Raw genomic sequence first — 23,272 nt, 5'->3', positions numbered from 1 at the left:
ATTTCTGAAGAAGGGTCTGGACTCGAAACGTCAGCTTTCCTGCTCCTCTGATGCTGCTTGGCCTGCTGTGTTCATCCAGCTCTACACCTTGTTATGTCTGATGCATTTGTGACGCCTTCAATGAAGGTGGTAATGATAGCCTCAGTATTGCAGCCTCCAGGAAAATGGAGACCCTGAAATCATGGAGTAGGGACAATCAGACAACCCAATGCACTGACCATAAGTTCATTGTTCAAGAAGTTGAAGCTTCTGATGGACAATTACCCTGCACCTAGAACCCTCTGAGATTGTCTCTGACACTAAGTTAGAGTCAGAACATTTGGAGGCCTCTGAATTATCTATGTAGATAGATACCCATGAAAAGGTAAAGGATGCAAGGCTGCTCTAACCCCTGGATAACTGCACTATGGATCCCCCAGTCACTCATACTAAGCCCCACACTGGACTTCACCCTGGGACACTCCACCCTCAACTCCAACTCAACCTCACCACTCAATTCCCTGACCTGGTCACCTGATCCTATATCGTAGACACACAATCCTCACAGACCTGACCCATCAACCAAACCTCTGCCCCACAGATACCCAATTGCCCCTCAATCCCTCCACTACCATGACTCCTCATCACCCCCATTAACACTCCAATGCACCTAGTATCAACTATAAACAAAATCATGAACTCCATAATATCATTTGAAAGTCTTTGACAGCCCATAAATCTGTATAAATACATAAATTACAAAATTACAACTACAATCAACTATCTTTTTAAAACTTGTACATGAGAAGAGCAAATGAAACAATCTTGCATTCTCCTTGAATGCTGTGTCAACAAACCCTGCAAAGACTCCATTAGTGAGTTGGAATGTTACCAACCATTCAAAATTACATTCCGCTGAACAAATGTAGAAACAACAACTGCTGAAAGAAATAAATTAGAACCTTTGAACACAGCCAGAAGCACAGCCATGGTCAAAATAGCTTAACACATAGCTGATCTAAATATCAAGGATAAAAAAAAAGAGAAGTTTCACACAACCAGAACTTGACATAAAAGAATGTACAATGCAGAATAACACTTTATTCAATGTACAGTATACGCAAGTATATTTTGTCATCTAAGGTGTATGAGTTATACGTAGTTTAATAACATTTATTTTGAAATAAAAATGAAACCATTTTATGCCAACAATATTCTTATTAGATAGTAAAATGGAATGATATGCTACGTTACTTTCTGTAACTTATTACTCAGTGATTGAGGCATTGAAGGCTGCCATCTTTAATCTCCTTTAATACTTGAATACGTAGCAGTGTTATGCAAAAAAACCATTAAGTCTTAGATAACACAGTGTGGAGTTGGACGAGCACAGCAGGCCAGGAAGCATCAGAGGAGCAGGAAAGTTGATGTTTCAGGTCAGGACCCTTCTTCAGAAATGGTGCTTAAATTTAAGTTTTAGTTTTGTTTAGTCTCTAATAACAAAGTGGAACATTTAGATGTTGATTGAAAGTTAACTAGTGGCATGAGTTTTTTGTGTGTCTGAAGGGTTTTAATGATTAACTTGTAGCCATGGTGATTTCTTTTTTAAAAAATGTCTGAGAGAGATAGTTTGGGGAGGTTAAGGGGAATTTGTTTACCTTGGTAGAGTTTACGAGTGAACAAACAGTATTGTGTACTGGGCTTTCAGATAGAGGCTTCCAGAACTTATTCAAGGGGAAAGACACATAGCTTTGGTGAAAAAGGATTTTTAAGCTTTAGTTTGGAGCAGTTTTCAGATGTTGATGCTGGATGTGTAAAGCAGGTGTACTTGAGATGCACAGTCTAGAACTGTTACGAAAGAGGTTGCCTCAGTGTAGGGATTTTCTTTTATAAGCTCTGGACCAGGAGTGTTTGTTTACACCCTGTATGAGGTTTTGGAGTAGATTTGTAGCTCGGGTTGTTGGGGTTGTGGTTGGTTGGCTCGCCGAGCTGGTTCATTGTTCTGTAGACGTTTCATTACCCTGCTGGGTAATATCATCAGTGCAGCCTCTGATGAAGCGCAGTTGTGTTTTCCCACCTATATTTAAACTCTGGGGTCCGTTGAGCTGGATTACCTCACTTCCAGTTTTCCTTCACAATGGAGTGTATATGGGGTTGAGCTCTATGTGTTTATTGATGGCTTTCTTCATGGAGTACCAGGCTTTTAGGAATTCCCATGCCTGTCTCTGCTTTGATTGTCCCAGTCGAAATTGTGGTTCTCCTTACCCACATGGAAAGAGAGGAGGCCCGAAACGTCAGCTCTCCTGCTCCTCTGATGCTGCTTGGCCTGCTGTGTTCGTCCAGGTCTATACCTTGTTATCTCAGTGAGTATTGGTCGTGTCTTTTTGTAGCCAGTTGGTGTTTGTGTACCCTTGTTGTTAGTTTCCTTCCTGTTTGTCTGATGTAGTGTTTCTCACAGTCTCTGCAGGGAATCTTATGGATGACATTGGTCCTGTCCATAGCGAGTCCAGACCCACTCCCGGCTACAGACAGGACCAATGTCATCTATAAGATTCCCTGCAGAGACTGTGAGAAACACTGCATCGGACAAACAGGAAGAAAATTACCCACAAGGGTACATGAACACCAATTGGCTACAAAAAGACACGACCAATACTCACTCATCTCTATCCACATGGATAAGGAGAACCACCAATTCGACTGGGACAACACCAAGATCCTGGGACAAGCAAAGCAGGGACAGGCACAGGAATTCCTAGAAGCCTGGTACTCCATGAAGAAAGCCATCAATAAACACAGAACTCGACCCCATGTACACTCCTCTACGAAGGAAAACCGGAAGTGAGGTAATCCAGCTCAACGGACCCCAGAGTTTAAAAACCAGGCGGGAAAACACAAGCTTCATCAGAGGCTGCACTGATGATGTTACCCAGCAGGGTAATGAAACGTCTGTGGAACAACAAACCAGCTCGACGAGCCAACCAACCACAACACACCCTGTATGAGTTATTTGTAGCTAATAAAGTCTAAACACACTTGTATGAAGGCTCCAGGAAAAGGATATCAGATTCCTAATAAGTGGAATGAAAGCCACAGTTAAATTAAGCCTTAGAGACATGAAATGGAAGGCAATATTCTCACGTAGGAGTGCTGTAAAAGAAGGATTTTGAGATTCATTGGATTGTATTTCAAAATGTGTTTTGAAATCTTTAAACTGGTGTTATATGTAAATACTTTGGTTTATTCTATTTGATCTTCATTTCTTTTGCAAAATACAACTTCTGCTTTACCATTCATCCGCAAGCTGCAGTAATGTCTGTTTATAAAACCAAAAAGAAAAGACTTATCATGCAAGGTTTAAGAGTGAGGTCTGACTTGTCCAGTAATAACATCAATTTGGATCAGAACAACATGTAGACTTTATCACATTCTCAGCACTTTTCCTTGGCAGGTTATTGGTTGTTATAAATAACAATCTGGCAGCCATACCATTTCATGGTCACTTACATTTTCAAAATTTAACGATCAATTGCTGTTATAAAAATCAGACATAAGTTACATGTGAAGTTGGCAACAGCTGGCAAACTAACCTCCTTTGCAAGTCTCACTTTCAGGGCATGATTCAGGCTCAGTGCTGAGAAACAATGACTGAGGAAGGGTCACTCAATGCGAAATGTTATCTTTGATTTCTCTCCACAGATGCTGTCAGACCTGCTGAGCATTTCCAGCAACTTCTGTTTTTGTTTCTGATTACAGCATCCACAGTCTTTTTTTGGTATGAAGTTGTTTTTAAACAATGTGGTAATTGATAATGATTTCCAAACAAAATTTCTGACACCGAAAACTACAACAAATGTAGATTCCCTTTTCAACTCTGGTTTAAATGAAGCCAAGATTTAAAGTGATGTGCAAACAAAGCAAGGGTGAAGTGAGAAAAACCTTTCTTCCTCACAACGAGGGCTGGGGAGGCACTGACAAATGTGGATGGAGGCAAGTTCAATTGAATCATTCAAGAGGGCATTGGATGGTTATTTGGATAGAAAAGGTGTGCAGGGATATGGGGAAAACGCAAGTAATTATACTTGGTAATAGAGCCAATGGAGTCCCAATGGGCCGAATGGCCTCCTTATGCCCTGTAACAATTCCGTGATTCAATTGTTGGTTGAGGTTTCAAAATAATAAGTGTGAAAATTAGAAATAAATTATATATATAGTACTTTTCAATTGCTCATCTTTGCTGGTTCCAACTTCAGTCGTTTCTCCTATCTTTTTATTTTCTTTCTCTGTACCTGATTGGACAATGAATTCAACTTGTTTCTCAGCTGGTGTGCTGTGTACTGCACAATACTTCAACTGGATTGGAGACACACAATTGTCTCACATGTTCATTTATGGTTCCAAATGTCTACTTTCCCTTATTGCGACTTTATCGCTACATGACATCAAAAAAGTAAACCTGAACAATGACTCATTGTCAAATACCATTAAAATCACTATTATAACAAAATAAAGCCCAAATTGAAAAGCATTTCTGGATTAGTTTATCAAGAGGACAGCAGTGTGGAAGATATTAGTGCATTTTACTGTTAGTTTAAAATGTCTGTAATTTATATCTTATATTTACAGAAGGCTTTGCTAAGGCTTTGATTGGTAGTGCATTTCTTAGGCTATATATTTAAGCAGGAAAACCTCTTCATAGACGCATACAGCACAGAAACAGACCCTTCGGTCCAACCAGTCCATGCCGACCATAACTGCAAACTAAACTAGTCCCACCTGCCTGCACTTAGCTCAAATCTGTCCAAACATTTCTTATTCATGCGTTTATCCAAATGTCTTTTAAACGTTGTAACTGTACCTGCATCCACCACTTCCTTTGGAAGCTCATTCCACATATGAGCCACTCTGAAAAAAACGTTGCTCCTCATGTCCTTCTTAAATCTTTCTTCGGAAACCCATCATCTTCCATTTCTGAAGAAGGGTCCAGACCCGAAACGTCAGCCTTCCTGCTCCTCTGATGCTGCTTGGCCTGCTGTGCTCATCCAGCTCTACACCTTGTTATCTCAGATTCTCCAGCATCGGCAGTTCCCACTATCTATTGGTGATTACTGAGTTGGTTGATCTTCAAAAGGTCATGAATAGGAGAACTTCAACTGAGCTTGGTACCTTCTTGAGCCAAGGAATTAAACAACTAAGGTTCTCGCCTAGATTTGGTATTTGTTTGCTGGGATAGCTCAGATGTTGTTGATTTTGATACTTTTAGTATGCTGCTTCACTGCTGTATGTCGCTATCATAGAATTCCTACAGTGTGGAAGCAGGCCATTCCATCAATTCCACACTGACCCTCCAAACAGGATCCTACCCAGTACCCCCCTCACTCTATCCCTGTAACCCTGCATTTCCCATGGCTAATCCACCTCGCCAGCACATCTCTGTTGTTATGGACCAGGCCAGACCCCCTCAAAATGTTTTAGGAAGGTAGCCTAGACCCTAACATTTTCTTATTTTAAAGGTGGGTGTTCCAGGTGTGATGCAACTGGTCTAACCACTTGGCTTTAAGCAAAACATAATTTATTGAAACACTACAGTTAAAACACGGACAAAAGAAAGTGGAATTTAGAATAACTTAACTATTGGAAAACTTAACTGAATACTCGATACAGTAACTTAACTAATTAACTGTTCCCATATAGTAACATCCCATAAACACACCCCTTGGCAAAAAGGTAAATTCAAACACAGATTCTTACAGGCAGGAGGGAACAACATCCAGAGAGATTTCAGAGAAAGTCAGTTAGGAATCACTTACTGAAAGTTGCACCCCTTCTGGTACTCAAAACATTTTGTGACTGCTTCAGCTAAAAAAAACTCAAAGACCTGATTTGGGGAACTGGCCACTCCCCTTGCCTGTCTGATTGTGGACTTAGGCAGTCTCTTGTAGCCATTTCGGCAGCTCTGGCTTTACAACTTCTTCAAAAAAAAAACCCAGGTCAAAATAACCTTTTTAGCGTGACAGCATCATCACTCTGGACACCATGGGTAATTTAGCATGGCCAATCCGCTTTACCTGCACATCTTTGGACTCTAAGTCATTCTACGAAGACAAATAACCCATATTCTGACCAGAACTAACTGACGCTGCCACTCTATTTTAACAATGTCAGAACTTAAACGAGTCATTTTCTTCCAGCACAAATGAAGCATTCAATGTAGAGTGGAACAGCTCGTGTTTTTGGAAGGAAGAGCTTTCTTTGATAGCTTTGGAGAATGGAACATTGACCTACTTTTCAGACTCACAACCAGCATCTCACATGCCCATAGTGTTCAGGGATGTGTTGGTTCCGTGAGTTATAGATAGGTGGATGGGTCTGGATGGGATGCTCCGAGGGTCGGTGTGGACTTGTTGGGCCAAAGGGCCTGTTTCCACACTGTAGGGAATCTGGTCTAGTCTAATTCTACAGGCACTGTCAATGAGGTGCAGAGGAAAGTTTCTTCTCTACTGCTGCAAAATCAGGTAAGCACTCCTTCGTGAATGGAGTTCCACAGCAGTCAACCATCATTCTTACTGAATAGAACTGCCAACTTACATTGAGTCGCAGTTGCGTTGCATTCCTGAGTGGGTGCCAGGAATAGGAGAGCCAAGTTTGACCTCTCCCAGAATTTACTAGGGACATTCTCACTAATGTACATTTATCAGTCACAAAAACTAAGCCAATCGAGGATGGTATCTGTGGACTATATCCACCCATTTCATTTCATGGCGGTGGACAAAACACTTGATATCAGTAAGTTATGAAAGTGAATGTCTTCTTGAGGCTGTACGTCAAATACCATTTCTAGATAGTTCAGGTTTTAGAATGATCTTGGCTTGTTTGTGACAGTAAGCAAGCAGCCCAATGTCAGGCCTGTAGTACCTCAGCTTGGTCTGGTAGGACAGACCCTGGATGAAAGATGGAGGGGTGCTATCTCTATTCTAGGATGAGTTAATACCTTCACCAGAGGCTGAATGAGGCCAGGAGTAGGGAGAGACCATATAGAAACCCTTATTCCACACAGGAATCTTACAGCCAACCCACTGACGAAATATTTCAACTTACTATCAATCAGTTTTGATTCAGAATCCAGACTGGAGGGAATAGCATTACATTGTTGACCAATGTCTGTATTTGGGTTATCCTGTTTTATTTCAAACAGCTACAAGGAATTATTTACCTAAAACACAGGCTTTGTAGTGAGCGAATCAGGGCATCCAAAATAAAAATTAAAACCCATTTTATGTCAACAATTTTCCATTAGACAGTAAAATGAATCACGTGACATGTTATTTTCTGCAATTTATTACTGAGTGAGTAGGGCATTGACCAACTGTGAGCTGCCATTTTTAATCCCCTTTTAATGCTTGAACATGCAGCAGTGTTATGCAAAAAAATCATTAAGTTTCAGTTTTGATCAGTCTCTGATAACTTAAGATGGAGCATTTAGACTTTGATTGAAAATTAACTGATAGGTCATTTAAAAGAGCTTACTGTTGGCAAAATTACATTTTCCTCGAAGATAATGTTCAATCCACTGGGCACTTAATTTGATTCAATTTGAAATTCATAATTGCCGAAGAAATTAGTTAACAGGCCGGTTCTGCTGTAATATTTTGTTAATGATAGCACATTGCTGCTTCACTGATTTAACTGTCATTCATTGGTAAGGTACAGTCAGGAGGTGTGTTGAACTGTTAGCCAGGAGTATCCTCCATGACTCACTCCTAGATCCATCTGAGGGGACCATTTATTACCTTTAAAGAAAAGGTCATCATTGCCTTTCTGGATCTGTGTCCTTGGGCTGGATAAAGATTTTCTTTATCCAAGCACATGAGATTTAGAGATCATATAAGGACAGAATAAGTGGAAATCCTGGAAACATATATAAATTTCTCTTGACGTAAGTGCCTTGATTTTTTTGTATTCAGACTTATAGATCCAGCCTTACCTGAATCCTCTCTCCCCTTTGTTAGTGTAAATCCTTGTTTACTATCCTAACTATTTTGTTTTGTAGAATTGGTCCCAGCAAGGCTGAAATGAACTCTGATAAATCCTTGCCGCCCATACAACTCTCTCAGCTAGCCATTTAAACCCCTGATCTGTTTGTCTTGACACAGCTCAGAGACTTATCTTTCGGGTTTTGTTTTTGAAATTGTAACCTAGTTCCTCAAACACCCTCAGCAGAATCTTATTCTTGGTTCTGCCTCCATTATTGGATCCAACATGGACTACAATGACTGGATCCTTCCTGTTCTAGGTTTCTGTCCAGCCATAAGCTGATGTCCTAAGTCCTGGTATTGGGCAGAAAACACAAAGTGTGAGACATAGCCAGCACTCCTCACATCCTAGCATAGAGAGGGCCTTCCACTGTTTAGTAGATCAATATTAATGGTCGTCAGGTCGTTAATAGGCTCAAAGTGCCTCTAGGGAGCTATAGTCTCCATGATGTGCCTGCAGTGACAAGCCATTTGTTGGGGATACATGCACATTTAGAACTATTATCAGCAAATGATCAAAGTGCTGCAATAGTCATAAAAGTAAAGACATCATGGTCCTGTTCTCTTATAAGAAAGAAAAAGAGTGAGAGATAAAAACAGAAGTTGCAAGAAAAGCTCAGCAGATCTGTCAGCATCTATGGAGAGGAATGAGAGTTAATATTTTGGGTCTGGTGACCCTTCCATAGAAATGAAAAAGTCTGTGATCCTCCAGGGGAACTCCATTCGGCCCATTGAGCCTGCTTCATCATTTAATATGATCCTGGTTGATCTTGGGTGTCAATTCCACTTTCCTACCTGCCCCTCACATCCCTTAATGCCCAAAAGTCTGTCTATCTCCCCTTCTGTCCACAGATACTGTCAGGCTTGCTGAACTTTTCCAGAAATTCCTGTTGTTGTTTCCGATTTCCAGCGTTTGCAGTTCTTTCAGTTTTTAGAGAGAGGTAAGAAAAAGAGAGAAAGAGATGACTGGTGGTGGTTAAACTTAAGGGTCACCAAAACTCAGGTGAGGAGAGAGGGAGAGTCCTTCATGTTAACCTCAGCCATTGTGGGAACTGAGCGCACGCTGTGAGCATTCTGCATCACAAACTAGCCATCCAGCTAACAGAGCTCACTGATCCCCTTGCAGCGGCTAGACAGCTCCAATCTCCCTCTGCGAAGCCTTCTCTGATTCATTGCTGGGCTCCAAACACAGCAGGCAAAACCAGGAAGCCCTCTTGAGCAAATAATCCATTCATTCAGGGCCCGATGAGTCTTTATTTGCTTGTTCATCCCTCCTGTGTTGGTAACCGATTACACTCATAGCCAGCCCTTGGGAATTTGTTTGGAGGAGAGATTGGGAACAGATTGAGGAGATGAGCTAATGACTGTGTTCTAAATTCTATCTCGCTCCAAAACCATTTCCACAGAGCTGGGAAAATTCCAACCTTTGAAATCAACTTCTGAATTTGATTTGGATTTTTGATGCAGTGTAGATTTTCCTGTTTAAAACACAGTGACTAACAATTGTTGACATTCCTTCAAACTGATTCCTTGTAGCATTGAAATAGCATCACTGATATGTCAGAAGCAATTTTTTAGAATTCAGGCATTGCCATTTTTTTTGCTTTGACAGATTAATTTTCTAGGTTTGATAAAGTGGACAATCTCTTCAACATTGAGCAGCAACTGCCTGTCTTCCTGTTCTCTCCTCAAACCTATTTTTGTGTCTTCCATTTTGTTATTCAGACAAGAATTTCACACAGGATACTTTGTGAATTAAGTAAGTGGAATTTGATAGGACAAACTAAGGTTCTACCTATCAAATGTGTATAACAGACAGAAATTTCAACCAAAGCCCGCAAAAAGACCTGGAGAATGGGTCAAATTAAACAGCAATATAAATGTCCATTTTAGGACAATTAAATGAGTTTGAACGTAATGTAGTTGTAGTATTTATCACCACCATTTAAACAATGTAACAAATCTCCTGAAATGTCACTCAAAGTGAACCAGTTTCTTGTCGCTGCACTGATTGTACAATATTATGTTCCATGCTTGAGGAGCATTTTAAAGGATATGAACTAATTTTTGTCCACATGAGTCATTCTAAGGGTAATTAGGCATAAATTGCTGTTGGTGAGGGATATTTGATAACATGCTTGCAGTCTTGACTCCAGGTCAGAAGAAATAGCAAGAACTGAAGCTTTTTATCCGGAAATGTCAGCACAAAAACAGACCCTTCAGTCCAACTTGTCCATGCTGACCGGATATCCTAATTTAATCCAGTTCCATTAACCAGCATTTGGCCCACATCCCTCCGACTCTTCCTATTCATATACCCATCCAGATGCCTTTTAAATGTTGGAATTGTACCAGCCTCAATCACTTCCTCTGGCAGCTCATTCCATACATGCACCACCCTCTGCATGAAAAAGTTGCCCCTTAGGTCCCTTTTCAATCTTTCCCCCCTCACCTTAAACCTATGCCCTCTAGTTTTGGACTCCCCTACCCTGGGAAAAGACCTTGACTATTTACCCTATCCATGCCTCTTATGATTTTATAAACTTCTTTAAGGCCACCCCTCAGCCTCCGACACTCCAGCCTATTCAGCCTCTCCCTGTAGCTCAAACCCAATTTCTTTTGATACTGAATGGTGAAACTGATGGAAAAGCACACTGACAAGGGAAATCATCATTGTAATCTTTTCTAAGGATTATAGTTATCACGAGACTAAATGTTTTATGGTGGGAGATTATTTGCTTTTTTTGGATAATTACAAAAATGGGTATAAACCCTTTCTGATGAAGGGTCTAGGCCCGAAACGTCAGCCTTCCTGCTCCTATGATGCTGCTTGGCCTGCTGTGTTCATCCAGCTCTACACCTTGTTAGCTCAGATTCTCCAGCATCTGCAGTTCCTACTATCTCTCATAAACCCAGAAATTTCTGTTTCTGGTAATCGTGGTTGAATGCCAAACTTGCTTGTATGATATTCCTTTTTAATTCAGTATTGGTGTTAATCTAGTTGATCTGTGAATATTCCCAACTAGACTTGAAAACGTAAAAAGCAACTTTTCAAAACACACATTTAGCTATTTGCAGTAGGTGGAATGAGATATTATTTCACGATATAACCAAATAGGTTTCTGAAACCATTATTAGATGTTTAAAAGAGCATTTTCAGGTATTACCATGCAACATTAAAGATGAATAGCAGCTATGAATAGACTATCAATTCATGCTAAATGTAGTATGACTTTGAATTTAAAAAATGAATATTTTTATATCAGAAATAGCAGCAATTGTCATTTAAAGGCACTATAGTTACTATTTATGGTGTTCCCTAAGATCATTACTTTTGACCACAATTCAAGCGAAACCAAATCAACACTTTCATCCCTCACCCTATCCCACTTTTTAAAGTCCTTCAAAGACATGCCCCTCCCTATCTCTGTAACCACCTCTAACCCCACAGCCCTCCCTATCTCTGTAACCACCCCTAACCCCACAGCCCTCCCTATCTCTGTAACCACCCCTAACCCCATGCCCCTCCCTATCTCTGTAACCACCTCTAACCCCACAGCCCTCCCTACGTGTAACCTCCTCTCACCCCACAACTTACGCTTTCTCAGTAATCTCCCCTAACCCCACAGCCCTCCCTATTTCATTAACCTCCTCTAACCCCACAACCTCCCTGCCTCTAGAACCTCCCAAAACCCCACAACCCTCCCTATATCTGTAACAACCCCTAACCCCACAACCCTCCTTGAATATGTATCTTGACTGAAGGCACTGGATAATGGAAAGGTTATTGGCCCTAAAACATTCTGACAATAGTACTGTATACCTGTGCTCCAGAAATATTCTGCATGTTTCTAGCCAAGCTGTTCCAGTATGGCTACAAAACCGGCATCTATCCAACAATGTGGAAACTTGCTCGGGTATGTCCTGTCTTCAAAAAGCGGAAAAATCTAACTCAGCTTCATACCACCCCATCGGTCAATTCTCAATCGTCAGCAGAGTGAGGGAAGGGATTGTTGATGGTGCTATGAACCAGCACTTGCTCAGAAATAACCTGCCCACTGACACTCAGTTTCCATCAGGGCCACTCAGCTCTTGACTTCATACAGCTCGGGTCTAAACATGTACAAATGAGGTAAGGTGGCAGTGATTGCCCTTGGCATCAAGGCCACAATTGACTGAGTGTCGTATCAAGGAGCCCTGGCAAAAATGCAATCAATGGGAATCACTGGCACACTTTACACTGGTTGGAGTCACACCTGGTACATTGGAAGATGGTTGCGGCTGTAGGAGGTCAATCACCTCAGCTCCAGGATTTCTCTGCGGGAGTTCCTCAGGGTAGTATCCTTGACCCAAACATCTTCAAAAACTTCAACAAAATCTTCTCTCCATCATAAGGTCAGAAGTGCGCATGTTCACTGATGATGGCACAATGTTCAGCACCATTTGCAACTCTTCAGGTAATGAAGCGGTCCACATTCAAATGCAGCAAGACCTGGGCAAGATCCAGGCTTGTGCTGATAAGCGAGAGGTAACATTCTCACCATGAAAGTGCGAGTGATTGACGATCTCCAACAGGAGGGAATCTAACCAGTTGCCCTTGATATTCAATGGCATCATGTTTGAATCCTGCACTATCAACTTTCTGGGGTTACCCCTGATGTCTGTGCATTGGACATTTTGACCAGTTTATGTATTGCAAACACTTTACCCAAGTGCACTTGCCAGCAAGGCAAACTTGGTCTTATTAACAAAATATTCCTTGTTAAAAAAACACCATGTGAACATGTCTCAAATTCCCACAAGATTTACTCCTTATCTAGCCCTGTCCATCTGAGAGAGGTTTGTTTTTTCCTCTATTTATTCACGGGATGAGAGTGTCGCTGGCTAGGCAGCATTTATTGCCCATCCCTAATTGCCTAGAGGGCAGTTAAGAGGCAATTACATTGCCGTGGGTTTGGAATCACACGTAGGCCACGTAAGGATGGCAGTTTCCTTCCCTAAAGGACATTGGTGAATCAGATGGGTTTTTCCCAACAATCAACAATGGATTCATGGTCATCATTAGACTCTTAATTCCAGATATTTTTGAATATAAAATGCCATGGTGGGATTTGAACCTGGGTCCCCAGAACATTATCTGGGTCTCTGGATTAACTGTCCAGTGTTAATACCACTAGGCTATCACCTCCCCTATAACAATCTGCAACAAATTACCTACAACAATCCACCTGTTTGAGCTGGGTCATTGGAATCTTTTTCCTCTGTGACAGACGGCTGGCTCTCTTCCACGAAGGTGGATCTCGCAGGTCAGGGTGGATCTCTTCCTGGGTCTTCTTGGGTTGTGCATAATTCTATCATAATTTTTGTTGCAAATCCATGCTGAGGGGTGGCTTCCAGGTGAGTTTTTATACCCCTCACCCCAGGACATTCCAGAACTTTCTCTGGCCTTTGGCCAATAGGGTCATGAGCTGGGTTCAAAACATCCAGTAGGATCGTGCCAACACTCTCACTGTTGCCATGATGGAGAAGTGGAAAGTGCATGTCCTCAGTCAGTTAAGGTATGAGAAAGTCTGATCTATACCTCTCCAATACTCAATCCTCGGGCTGGTTGTAACTGGTTCCCCTTGAACCTTTGTGGCCTCTCTCTGACAACAGTTTCTGCTATTGTGTGCAGCTGATAGTTACTGGCTGCTGTTAAATTTAATTTGACCAATTTTCCCTGATTTCTCTGGCTGTGGGTCAATATAAAATGTCCAATTTTGGGCTCTGATCACTTCACCAGACCAGCCAAATAAATAGTACGGCTGTATGAGCAAATCAAAGGCTAGGAATTCAGTGTTGATTTATTGCATAAATTAGGGCTAATTATGGAGATTGCAGTAAGATCCACCCAATCTGATGATGTCGTGTACCCTTGGATGGGTTAAAGGGGAGTCTAACTTGAGATCCTTATGGCAAGAGAAATATCAGCAGTGTCTCCCAACAATCTGATGCCTAACTTGTTAATGAAATTTGTATCTATCACTGTTATGCAATAAACTATGTCTTGTTAAGATGCATCAGTGCTTCAGCTTCTACCACCGTTAACCAAATAGGTCCTTAGGTACAATTTAGAATGCAGGCTTGAAGAGTTCCGAAAACAAAAAATGCTAGAAGTCACTGTGGGACAGGCAGCATCCATGGAGAGAGAGCAAGCTAACGTCTCGAGTCTAGATGACTCTTCATCAGAGCTGACGTGAAGTGTGGAGGTGAGAGCATTTATGCAATAGTTTGGGGGGTGTGGTTGGTGTGCTGGGGGAGAAATGATGTTGATAGTTCAGAATAAGTGATTGGAATGTAAGAATGGCAGAGCGATGGCGTGTCCAACAGCCAAACTGGAAAGAACAGACAGTCCCATTGGAGTGGGGAGTTGGGGAGAGGGGACATGATGACAGAGAATGTAACAAGCAAAGCTAAAAGAAAGGGAAGGAATGGGTTCACAATTTGAAGGTGTTGAACTCAATCTTGAGCCCAGAATGTTGCAAAGTGCCTAGTCTGAAGATGAGATGTTGCTCCTCCAGTTGGCACTGTGATTCACTGGGGTATTGCAGCATGCCGAGGACAGATAAGTGGGCATGCGAGCAGGACGCTGTGTTACGGGAAGGTTGGGATCAAGCGTACACATGATCTGAAGGTGTTCTGCAAAGTGATCACCTAGTCTGTGTTTGGTTTCCCCAATGTAGAGTAGGTCACATTGGGTGCAGCGAACACAATACAGAAGATTGGAGGAGATACAGATGAAAATGCTGCTTTACCTGGAAAGATAGTTTAGGCCCTTGGATGGTAAGTAGGGAGGTGGTGAAGGGGCACGTGTTGCGCCTTCTGTGATTACATGGAAAGATACCTTTAAAGGCCCTTTGTGGTGCAGTGTTAGTGTCTCTACCTGTGAGCCAGGAGGCCTGGGTTCAAGTCCCACCTACTCCAGAGATACATCTCTGCAAATGATAATTAGATATTATCTAGAAAGGAGGGTTGGTGGCAGCACTTCACCCCAACCATTAGCTGGGTTGGTATGGCTGCCTTGTTTTAAAATTTGTATGTGTTTAATTTTGCATTCTATTATTTATCGCTTGCTTATTAAGCAACAACATTCCTCTTTCCTTCACCCAAGAACACATTGTAATAGGCTCCTTAATTTTGCACTAATATTACATTTTAATTTAAGTCTGATAATAGCTGCATACTAATAAGAAATAAAATTTCTGCTGTGGCCATGCAAGTATGTCAGAAATAAAGGAGCCAATTCATTGCTCCTCACCTATTCATAACAAAAGGGAAATCAATAATTTAAAACATAATTTAGGCTGGCAAATTTATGCAACATTAAAACACTACTTAAAATATCATAGAATCCCTGCAGTGAGGAAGCAGGCCATTTGATCCATCGAGTCCAAAGCAACCCTCCAAAGAGCATCCTATGGAAACCCTATCTCCATAATCCTGCATTTCCCATGGCTAACCCACCTATCCCTGGACACTGGGGGCAATTTAGCATGGCCAATCCCCACCTAACACGCACATCTTTGGACTGTGGGAGGAAACCCGGGTACCAGCAGGAAAGAACGTACATACTCGACACAATCAGTTGCCCAAAGGTGGAATCCAACCTAGGTCCCTGGCACTGTGAGTGCCAAACATTGTGCCACCACGGTGCCCAATTACTGGGTGCAGTAAATTGTGTTTTCGGCCTTTAAATGCAGGTAGTGGCAATTTTGCCTGTGGAAAATGTACAGCATTATTTTGGCTGCAAACAGAGACAAACCATCATTCTGGCTACAAAGGGTTGTGTCAAAACAAAGGGTGGTAGAGGTTTGGAACTCTCTTTTACAAATGACAGCAGATGCTGGTTCAGTTGTCCAATTCAAATCGGAGATAGATATATTTTTGCTTAGCAAAAGGTATTAAGTCAGATGGGTCAAAGACAGGTATATGGCCACAAGTCAGCCATGACTTCATTCAATGGTGGAGTAGGCTTGAGAGATTGAATTAACTACTCCTATTCGCCTATTCCTAAAAGATAGGAGGATTCTAGTAAGCAATGCAGAGTTACAATACTGTGAATTTATAACCTTTAAATTTTGAGGACCTGATTTCTCTCCACAGATACATCCAGGCCTGCTCAGCTTTTCCAGCAATGTCTGTTTTTTGTGTAGCATCACAGTTCTGTCGGTGTTTATAAAATTTAACGCCTTAAAAAAAAATGTAACATTGCCAAAGTTCATGAAATAATGCAGCCTTGAACCTACATAAAATATCACCTCCTATGTATCCTGGGCCTATCAAGGCACAAGTCAAGTGATGGAGTATTTTCCCCTTTTTTAGACGCGTGTATTCCAACTGCACCCAAAGAAATAGGCACCATCTAGGACAAAGCAGCCCACTTTACTGGCTCCTTCAACATTCAACCCCTCCACCACTGACACACAGTAACAGCAGGGTGTATTGCAACAGGACCCTTCAACAACACCTTTCAAATCACAATCATTACCACCCAAAAAGGTCAAGGACAGCAGATAAATGGGAACACCACTGCCTGCAAGTCCCTCTCCAGCATTCTGATTTGGAAATATATTATTATTCCTTCATTGTTGCTGAATCAAAATCTTGGAACCCCCCCTCCCTGACAGCATTGTGGATAGATCTCCATCTCAAGAACTAGAGCAGTTCAAGAAGGCAGCTCCTTGTAAGGGCAATTAGGGTGGCGAAATAAATTCTGGCTTAGTCAGAGAATATGCACCCCATGAAAAAAAATTAAAAAAGAAACCTCCCGTTCTCCCTTCAACCTCCTGTAGCCCCACAACCTTCCCTATTTCTGAACTCTTCCAAATTTGTGCATTTGCTCGTGTCTAATTTTAATTTTATGCCCACTAGTGGCCAAGCCTAAAAATGCCTAGACTGGAAGTTTTGGCGTTCCGTTTCTCACCTTTCTGTTTTCTCTAACTTTCCCTCCTTGCTTGCAATCTGCTTTATTTGACCATGATTTGGGGTATTAATGTGTTCTGGTATTAATTTTTTTTAGCAAACACTGCGCCTGAGGACACCTAACTGAATGAATGATACTAATGCAAATTGTTATTGCTATTGTTATCGTTATTGACTCTCTCCTTCATGTCCAGACAGAAATCGCTGCTGATCTTTTATTTGGACTTAACTATAGACAAAAAGATTCAGGGCAATGTTACAACTCCTTATTAAACACCAACAAAGCTCGTTTCAAATGGATCTTAATGACATCCTGGAATTAAAATTAACTTGGTCTTCATTTCTGCAGTAGCAAATCACAGTGCCATCTGTTCACATATATCTTGACTGGTGTTAAAAGTCTGGACAACACTATAATGAGTTCTTCTTAATGAAGAATATAGAATCCCTACAGCAGGCCATTCAGCCCAAACCAACCGTCCAAAGGACATCCGACCCAGACCAACCCCCTACCCTATAACCCTGCATTTCCCATGGCTAGTGCACCTAATCTACACACAACAGGCAATTTAGCATGGCCAATCCATCCAACCTTTGGACTATGGGAAAAAACAGGAGCACATCCACAGGGGGAGGGAGAACTGGCAAACTCCACACGGAAATAAACGCAGGTATCTAGCAATGGGAGAATGCTGACTACTGACCCATCATGCCACCCCAATGCTTTGGGATGTGATTCTGCAACACTAATGATAGAGGGTACTCAGAGACACCACAGTAAAGGCATGGATCATTAGTTCACTGGGCAATTGATCCCTTTCACTCTGAAAGAGCTATTCTCCTTGCCCCTTTAAAACCTGAGGTGTGGGGAGCGGAGTGTGGTGGTGTGGGGGAACTCGAGGGTAGTGTCGAGGGAATAAAATCGAAGGGTTGCACATTTACTGTTTCATGGCTAATTGTACACTATGAACAGGAGAAACACACCATACCATCAACTGCAAGAAAGATATTTCTTTTTCTGAAGAAGGGTCCAAACCCGAAACATCAGCTTTCCTGCTCCGCTGATGCTGCCTGGCCTGCTGTGTTCCTCCAGCTCCACACCTTGTTGCTGCATCGGCAGTTCCTACTATCTCTAAGATATCTACCTATCTGTTTTTAGGGGTAACTGGAAATACCGCTTTAGACCTGGGAGAGCTGAGCAGGTCATGCACAGAGCAGGGTTCACTAGTGTCATGGTCTGGTGATATTTAGGAAAAAAAATGCAAGAAATTGCCATTTTTCTTAAATGAAAATTTAACTTGACTGCAACTGGATGACAGAAGCTAAAAATTGCCTATTTCAATTTATCTGATTGTACAAATCAAGTTCTACATAGATTACAGAGAAACATGCCAGGAAATGTAACAAATCTAGTCCAGAAGTTAAAAAAAGTACCTCATTACTTGTTGTGAGAATGTAATTACATTTTGACCTGTACAAAAGTTAAGAATCACAAGTAGGAGATGAACAGTGTCTCAAAAGCCAAGTTATATGAAGCCTGACTTAGGATTTTGCATAGATCCCCTGGTAACATTGGCCCTCTATCTTGCTAGTTAATAATGTTTGAAAGAGACAAGCTGCCTAAACAAAGAGAGATTCCATTTTAAACTATCCAGAAGAAAGAGCTTTCTCAGCAGAGGGGCTGAGAAAGGGAGAGGCATCTTATAACACCTAGAGATCTGTTGATTGTAACACTGCAGGGCCAGAGCCAGGACTCCCAGAATCTGCTGTCCTATTGAGCCTACCTGTATACGAACCATTCAACTATGGAAGCCATCACATCTGACGAATCTGACTTCAAGTGTTAACCTTTCTGTTTTAGCAAGAAGGAACGCCAGCAATGGGCTCCAATGGCATTTCAGAAAAAATTTATTGGGACTCACTTCTTCTGAAGTTTTGTTTTTAAGTCTGATATCTCAATTCCTTGTTAATAATTATATCACTTTATTCCTAAGGAACCCTCAGTAACAACTTGTAGTAAACTAATATTTAACCAATTTAAACCAATAGCTTAAATGCTAGTATGCTTGAACTCGGATCTTGCGTATTAAAAAGGAATTCTTTGAGTTCATTGTGGGATGTGTCTCTGGTTTTGCCAGCATTTACAGTCTATCCCTAGTTGCCCAAATTAACTCAATGAACTGTGTTAATCTGTTATTGACAACACTCCCTAGAGATCCAATCGTGACAGTGGGTTGTGGTGTATTTTTCAGTGGAAACTCAAATGGGCATTATCTTTCTGATCAGCATAATCAGCTGGTATATAGGCCACTTCGGGCTACATTTCCCCATACTTCCAAACAGCCAGGGACTTAAGATCATATCCAGAATTAAATCCCAGAAACTCTGTATGCACTACCCAGTCCTCGGTTAGGATAAATTGCCTCTTAGGTCCTTCTAACATTTCGCACTATCTGTAGATCTGTTCCAGATTCTTGGTAATCCTTGTGTACTTTGAGGTTTAACACCAAAATTGAACATGATAGTTTAAATGAATGATAGACCGACCAGAATAGTCTCCAGAGATTTGTACTTCATTCTTCGAGCTTCATATCCCAGTGTTCCATTGGGCTTTTTAAATTGCTTTGGCACTGATCGGAGACATTGACAGTAATAAATCAACATCACAGCCAACCCGTAAATTATGGCTCTTCACAGTCATGGAACTAACGCAATATGGTATTGCTTCACTGTGTATTACGTGCTCAATGTTCAGTGCCCAGAATGTAACCATTGCAGTTTGTTAACACAAGCATTCCTTCATTCCAGAAGCAATTTAGCAAGATTCATCAGCAGCTTGTATCTGCAACATTCCTGCGTCTTTGGCATTTCTGAAAGAAATCTTGAACACCTCCTATAGGAAGGATGCTGTGAAACTAGAAAGGGTTCGGAAAAGATTTACTAAGGGTTTGAGCTACAGGGAGAGGCTGAATAGTCTGGGGCTATTTTTTCCTGGCGCGTCGGAGGCGGAGGGGTGACCTTTTTGAGGTTTATAAAATCATGAGGGGAATGGATAGGGTGAATAGCCAAGGTCTTTTCTCCAAGATGGGGGGAGTCCAAAACTAGAGGGAATAGGTTTAAAGTGAGATGGGAAAGATTTAAAAGGAACCTAAGGGGCAACTTTTTCACACAGAGGGTGGTGCGTGTATGGAATGATCTGCCGGAGGAGGCGATGGAGGCTGGTACTATTACAACTTTACAAAGGCATCTGGATGGGTAAATGAATAGGAAAGGTTTAGAGGGATATGGGCAATTGCTGGCAAATGGGACTAGATTTGTTTAGGATAGCTGGTTGGTATGAACAAGTTGGACCGAAGGGTCTGTTTCCGTGCTGTACAGCTCTATGACTCTATGACACTATCAGCAGTGGGCTACAGGCTTCAGTTTTCTGTCAATTTGTAGGAACTGAAATTATACGTACCTGAAAGAACAGTGAATACAGCGGCAAATGCATTCAGTTTGAGGCCGTCTATCACATTACTTGAGTGAAAGAGCTCGAGACACATCAGGCTGAAGCCAACAACTAAAAGCACGATATATAAAACTTCAGAGATGACCGACAACCAAAGAACACCTGCAACACAGGAGGCACAGTCTGAGAAATCACATGGGGAGACTGGAAGAGGAAATCTGAAACAATCTGAGCACATACTATGCGTGGTATGAATTGAACAAACCATTCTCTACTAGTTCACGGTAAATTTAGCTGCAAGATATGAAGCTGCATTAAAATATGTAATCATAAAGTGAATTAAGAATGACTTGAGATGAAGTGAAATAGAAATAATAGTTCAAATAGACAAATAACTTAATATTTTACTAAATCTTATGGAAATGCTGAAAAACTGCTTATAACAATCTCGAAGTTCAGATTATATTTTCACTCCAATGACCTTTAAACAATTCATTAACATGATTGTTAATCAACTTTTATACATTAACCATGTTTTAATCCCAGAGACATAATTGATTTTTATAATTTAAAGATCACTGAAGCATTAATAAAATTGAATCCAGTTCTAATTTCCAGTTGGAGTTCTCTAATATCTATAGTGCTTGCTCGTTAACTAAACAAATTACTCAAGGAAACAAAGATCGGATTTCATGTTAAAATCAATCGAATTCATTTTTTAAGGCAGCAACTTTGCTTTGAGATAAAAAAACGCTAAGGCTCAAAAATTGCTAAATGGTACTTTCTACTAATGGGACATGATTCCCAGCCAATGATAGTCGATGATATTGACCCCACTCAATTTATTGGGGTCAGCTACTTCACTTGGTGCTGGGTGCTATATAGCTGTGGTCAAACACCTCAGATGAATGCAAAAGTCAAAAGAATTGCCAATTGCTGAGTTGGAAGCTGAGCAGCAGGTGTAAGGGATTAAAGGAAATGCAGCAGGAAGTAGAAGAACAGGAAGAAGGGTGATAGGTCAAACATGAGCGCTCATTGCACTCAATACCAATAACCTCAAACACGCTTCCCCATTGACAAACAGCCACACAGTCATGCAAAGGAACTCTCCTTTCAGTTTTTGTTTTCAAGTTGTTGTTTATCAATTAATCTAATTCTCTAATTCTTCATTTCAGTATTCAAAACGAGAAGCTTACAAGCACACCCAATGTTCTGTGGCTGGATGCAGTTTGATGTCATATTGTGCATTTGAATTGAGCAGGCTGGTGAAGGAGAAGGCAAAGGCTAGGACCGTCTTCAGTCTGAGGCTTCAAAATAACGCTTTTTAATATATTAATATTAAATACTTCTGTACAGTGTAGTCATGGATATACCAGGCACTGACTTATAGTTACATCAGATAAGGCCATTTTCATGTGCTCACGTCCATGTGGTGATCTGGTCTGGGAAAGAGCTCCAGGCTATTCTAACAGCACCCACATTTTGCTATTTATACTCAGTGATGAACAGCTCTCAAACATTATCACAAGGTTACCTCAGGGTCCTTACATAGCATCCATACCACAAGTTTTTCTCTCCTGTCATAAGCATTAATGAACAAGTCCATACATTCTCAAATGAGTTACTTTGATTCATTATTTTCATAATATTTACTGTACTTTTTTTTTCCCCTTGTCTTTCCTATCCCTCTCCAAGTTTTTGACCTGATCCACGATCAGAAAGAGGTAAAATTGTTCTCTGCTGGCTTCCACTAGATCAGAGGTTGGATTGATCTGACTGAAGGCATTTGGGGTGATGTAGCTGCAGGAGGTTATGACAATTCTGAGGTGGTTATAGATCTTGTACTCGATTATAAGTGACGGACACAGTTATTAGTTTGCTAGGAAGGGATGAAATAGTCTATTCATGCATTTTTGTTCGTCATGAGAAGCATGTTCCCTTGCTGTATTGATGATGTATGTTCCAAGACATGAATGCATATGTTGAGTTGGAAACAATTTGATTTGGTATGTTCCTCAGACAGTTGCACATCATTGAGAGGTGGCCTCTTTTGCTACAATGAGTACATTTTTGGTGGAATGCTAGACAGTTTTTCATGAAGCTTTGGAATTACTCCTGTCATAAGATAGCATTAAATTGTTCAGGATTTTGAGTTAATGTTTTCACATTTGGTATATTATTCGTATGAGAAATCTGTTTCCTCTGGTTCAGATGGTTCATTGCAGTGTAAGTAGTCTGCTATAGGAAGGATGATGCAAAACTTGAAAGGGTTCAGAAAAGATTTACAAGGATGTTGCCAGGATTGGAGGCTTTGAGCTACAGGGAGAGGTTGAATAGGCTGGGGCTATTTTCCCTGGAGCGTCAGAGGTTGAGGGGTGACCTTATACAGGTTTATAAAATCATGAGGCGCATGGATAGGGTGAATAGCCAAGGTCTTTTCCCCAGGGTGGGGGAGTCCAAAACTGGAGGGAGTAGACTTAAAGGTGAGAGAGGAAAGATTTAAAAGGGACCTAAGGGGCAACTTTTTCATGCAGAGGGTGGTGCGTGTATGGAATGAGTTGCCAGAGGAAGTGGTGGAGGCTGGTACAATTCCAACATTTAAAAGGCATCTGGATGGGTGTATGAATAGGAAGGGTTTAGAGGGATATGGACCAAATGCTGGCAAATGGGGCTAGTTTAATTTAGGATGTCTGGTTGGCATGGATGAGTTGGAACAAAGGGTTTATTTCCATGACAACAAGGTGTAGAGCTGGATGAACACAGCAGGCCAAGCAGCATCATAGGAGCAGATAACAAGGTGTAAGGGTCTAGGCCCAAAACGTCAGCTTTCCTGCTCCTATGATGCTGC

The 23,272-nt window shown here is 41.3% G+C and overlaps 1 protein-coding gene across 2 annotated transcripts in view; it reads right to left on the bottom strand.

Moving 5' to 3' along the window:
- The window catches only part of gsg1l (gsg1-like), a 201,649-nt gene that overhangs the window by 43,918 nt on the left and 134,459 nt on the right, over window positions 1-23,272 (bottom strand). For both annotated transcript variants that reach the window (XM_048609420.1, XM_048609421.1), the window contains exon 3: window positions 20,434-20,586. In XM_048609420.1, the coding sequence (XP_048465377.1) occupies window positions 20,434-20,586 (153 nt within the window). The remainder of the gene's footprint in view (window positions 1-20,433; window positions 20,587-23,272) is intronic.

Source organism: Rhincodon typus, chromosome 21 (assembly GCF_021869965.1).
Source record: "Rhincodon typus isolate 14 chromosome 21, sRhiTyp1.1, whole genome shotgun sequence".
NCBI lineage: Eukaryota > Metazoa > Chordata > Chondrichthyes > Orectolobiformes > Rhincodontidae > Rhincodon > Rhincodon typus.
The sequence above is the reverse complement of the archived record's forward strand: the minus strand, read 5'-3'. Positions and strand labels throughout refer to the sequence as shown.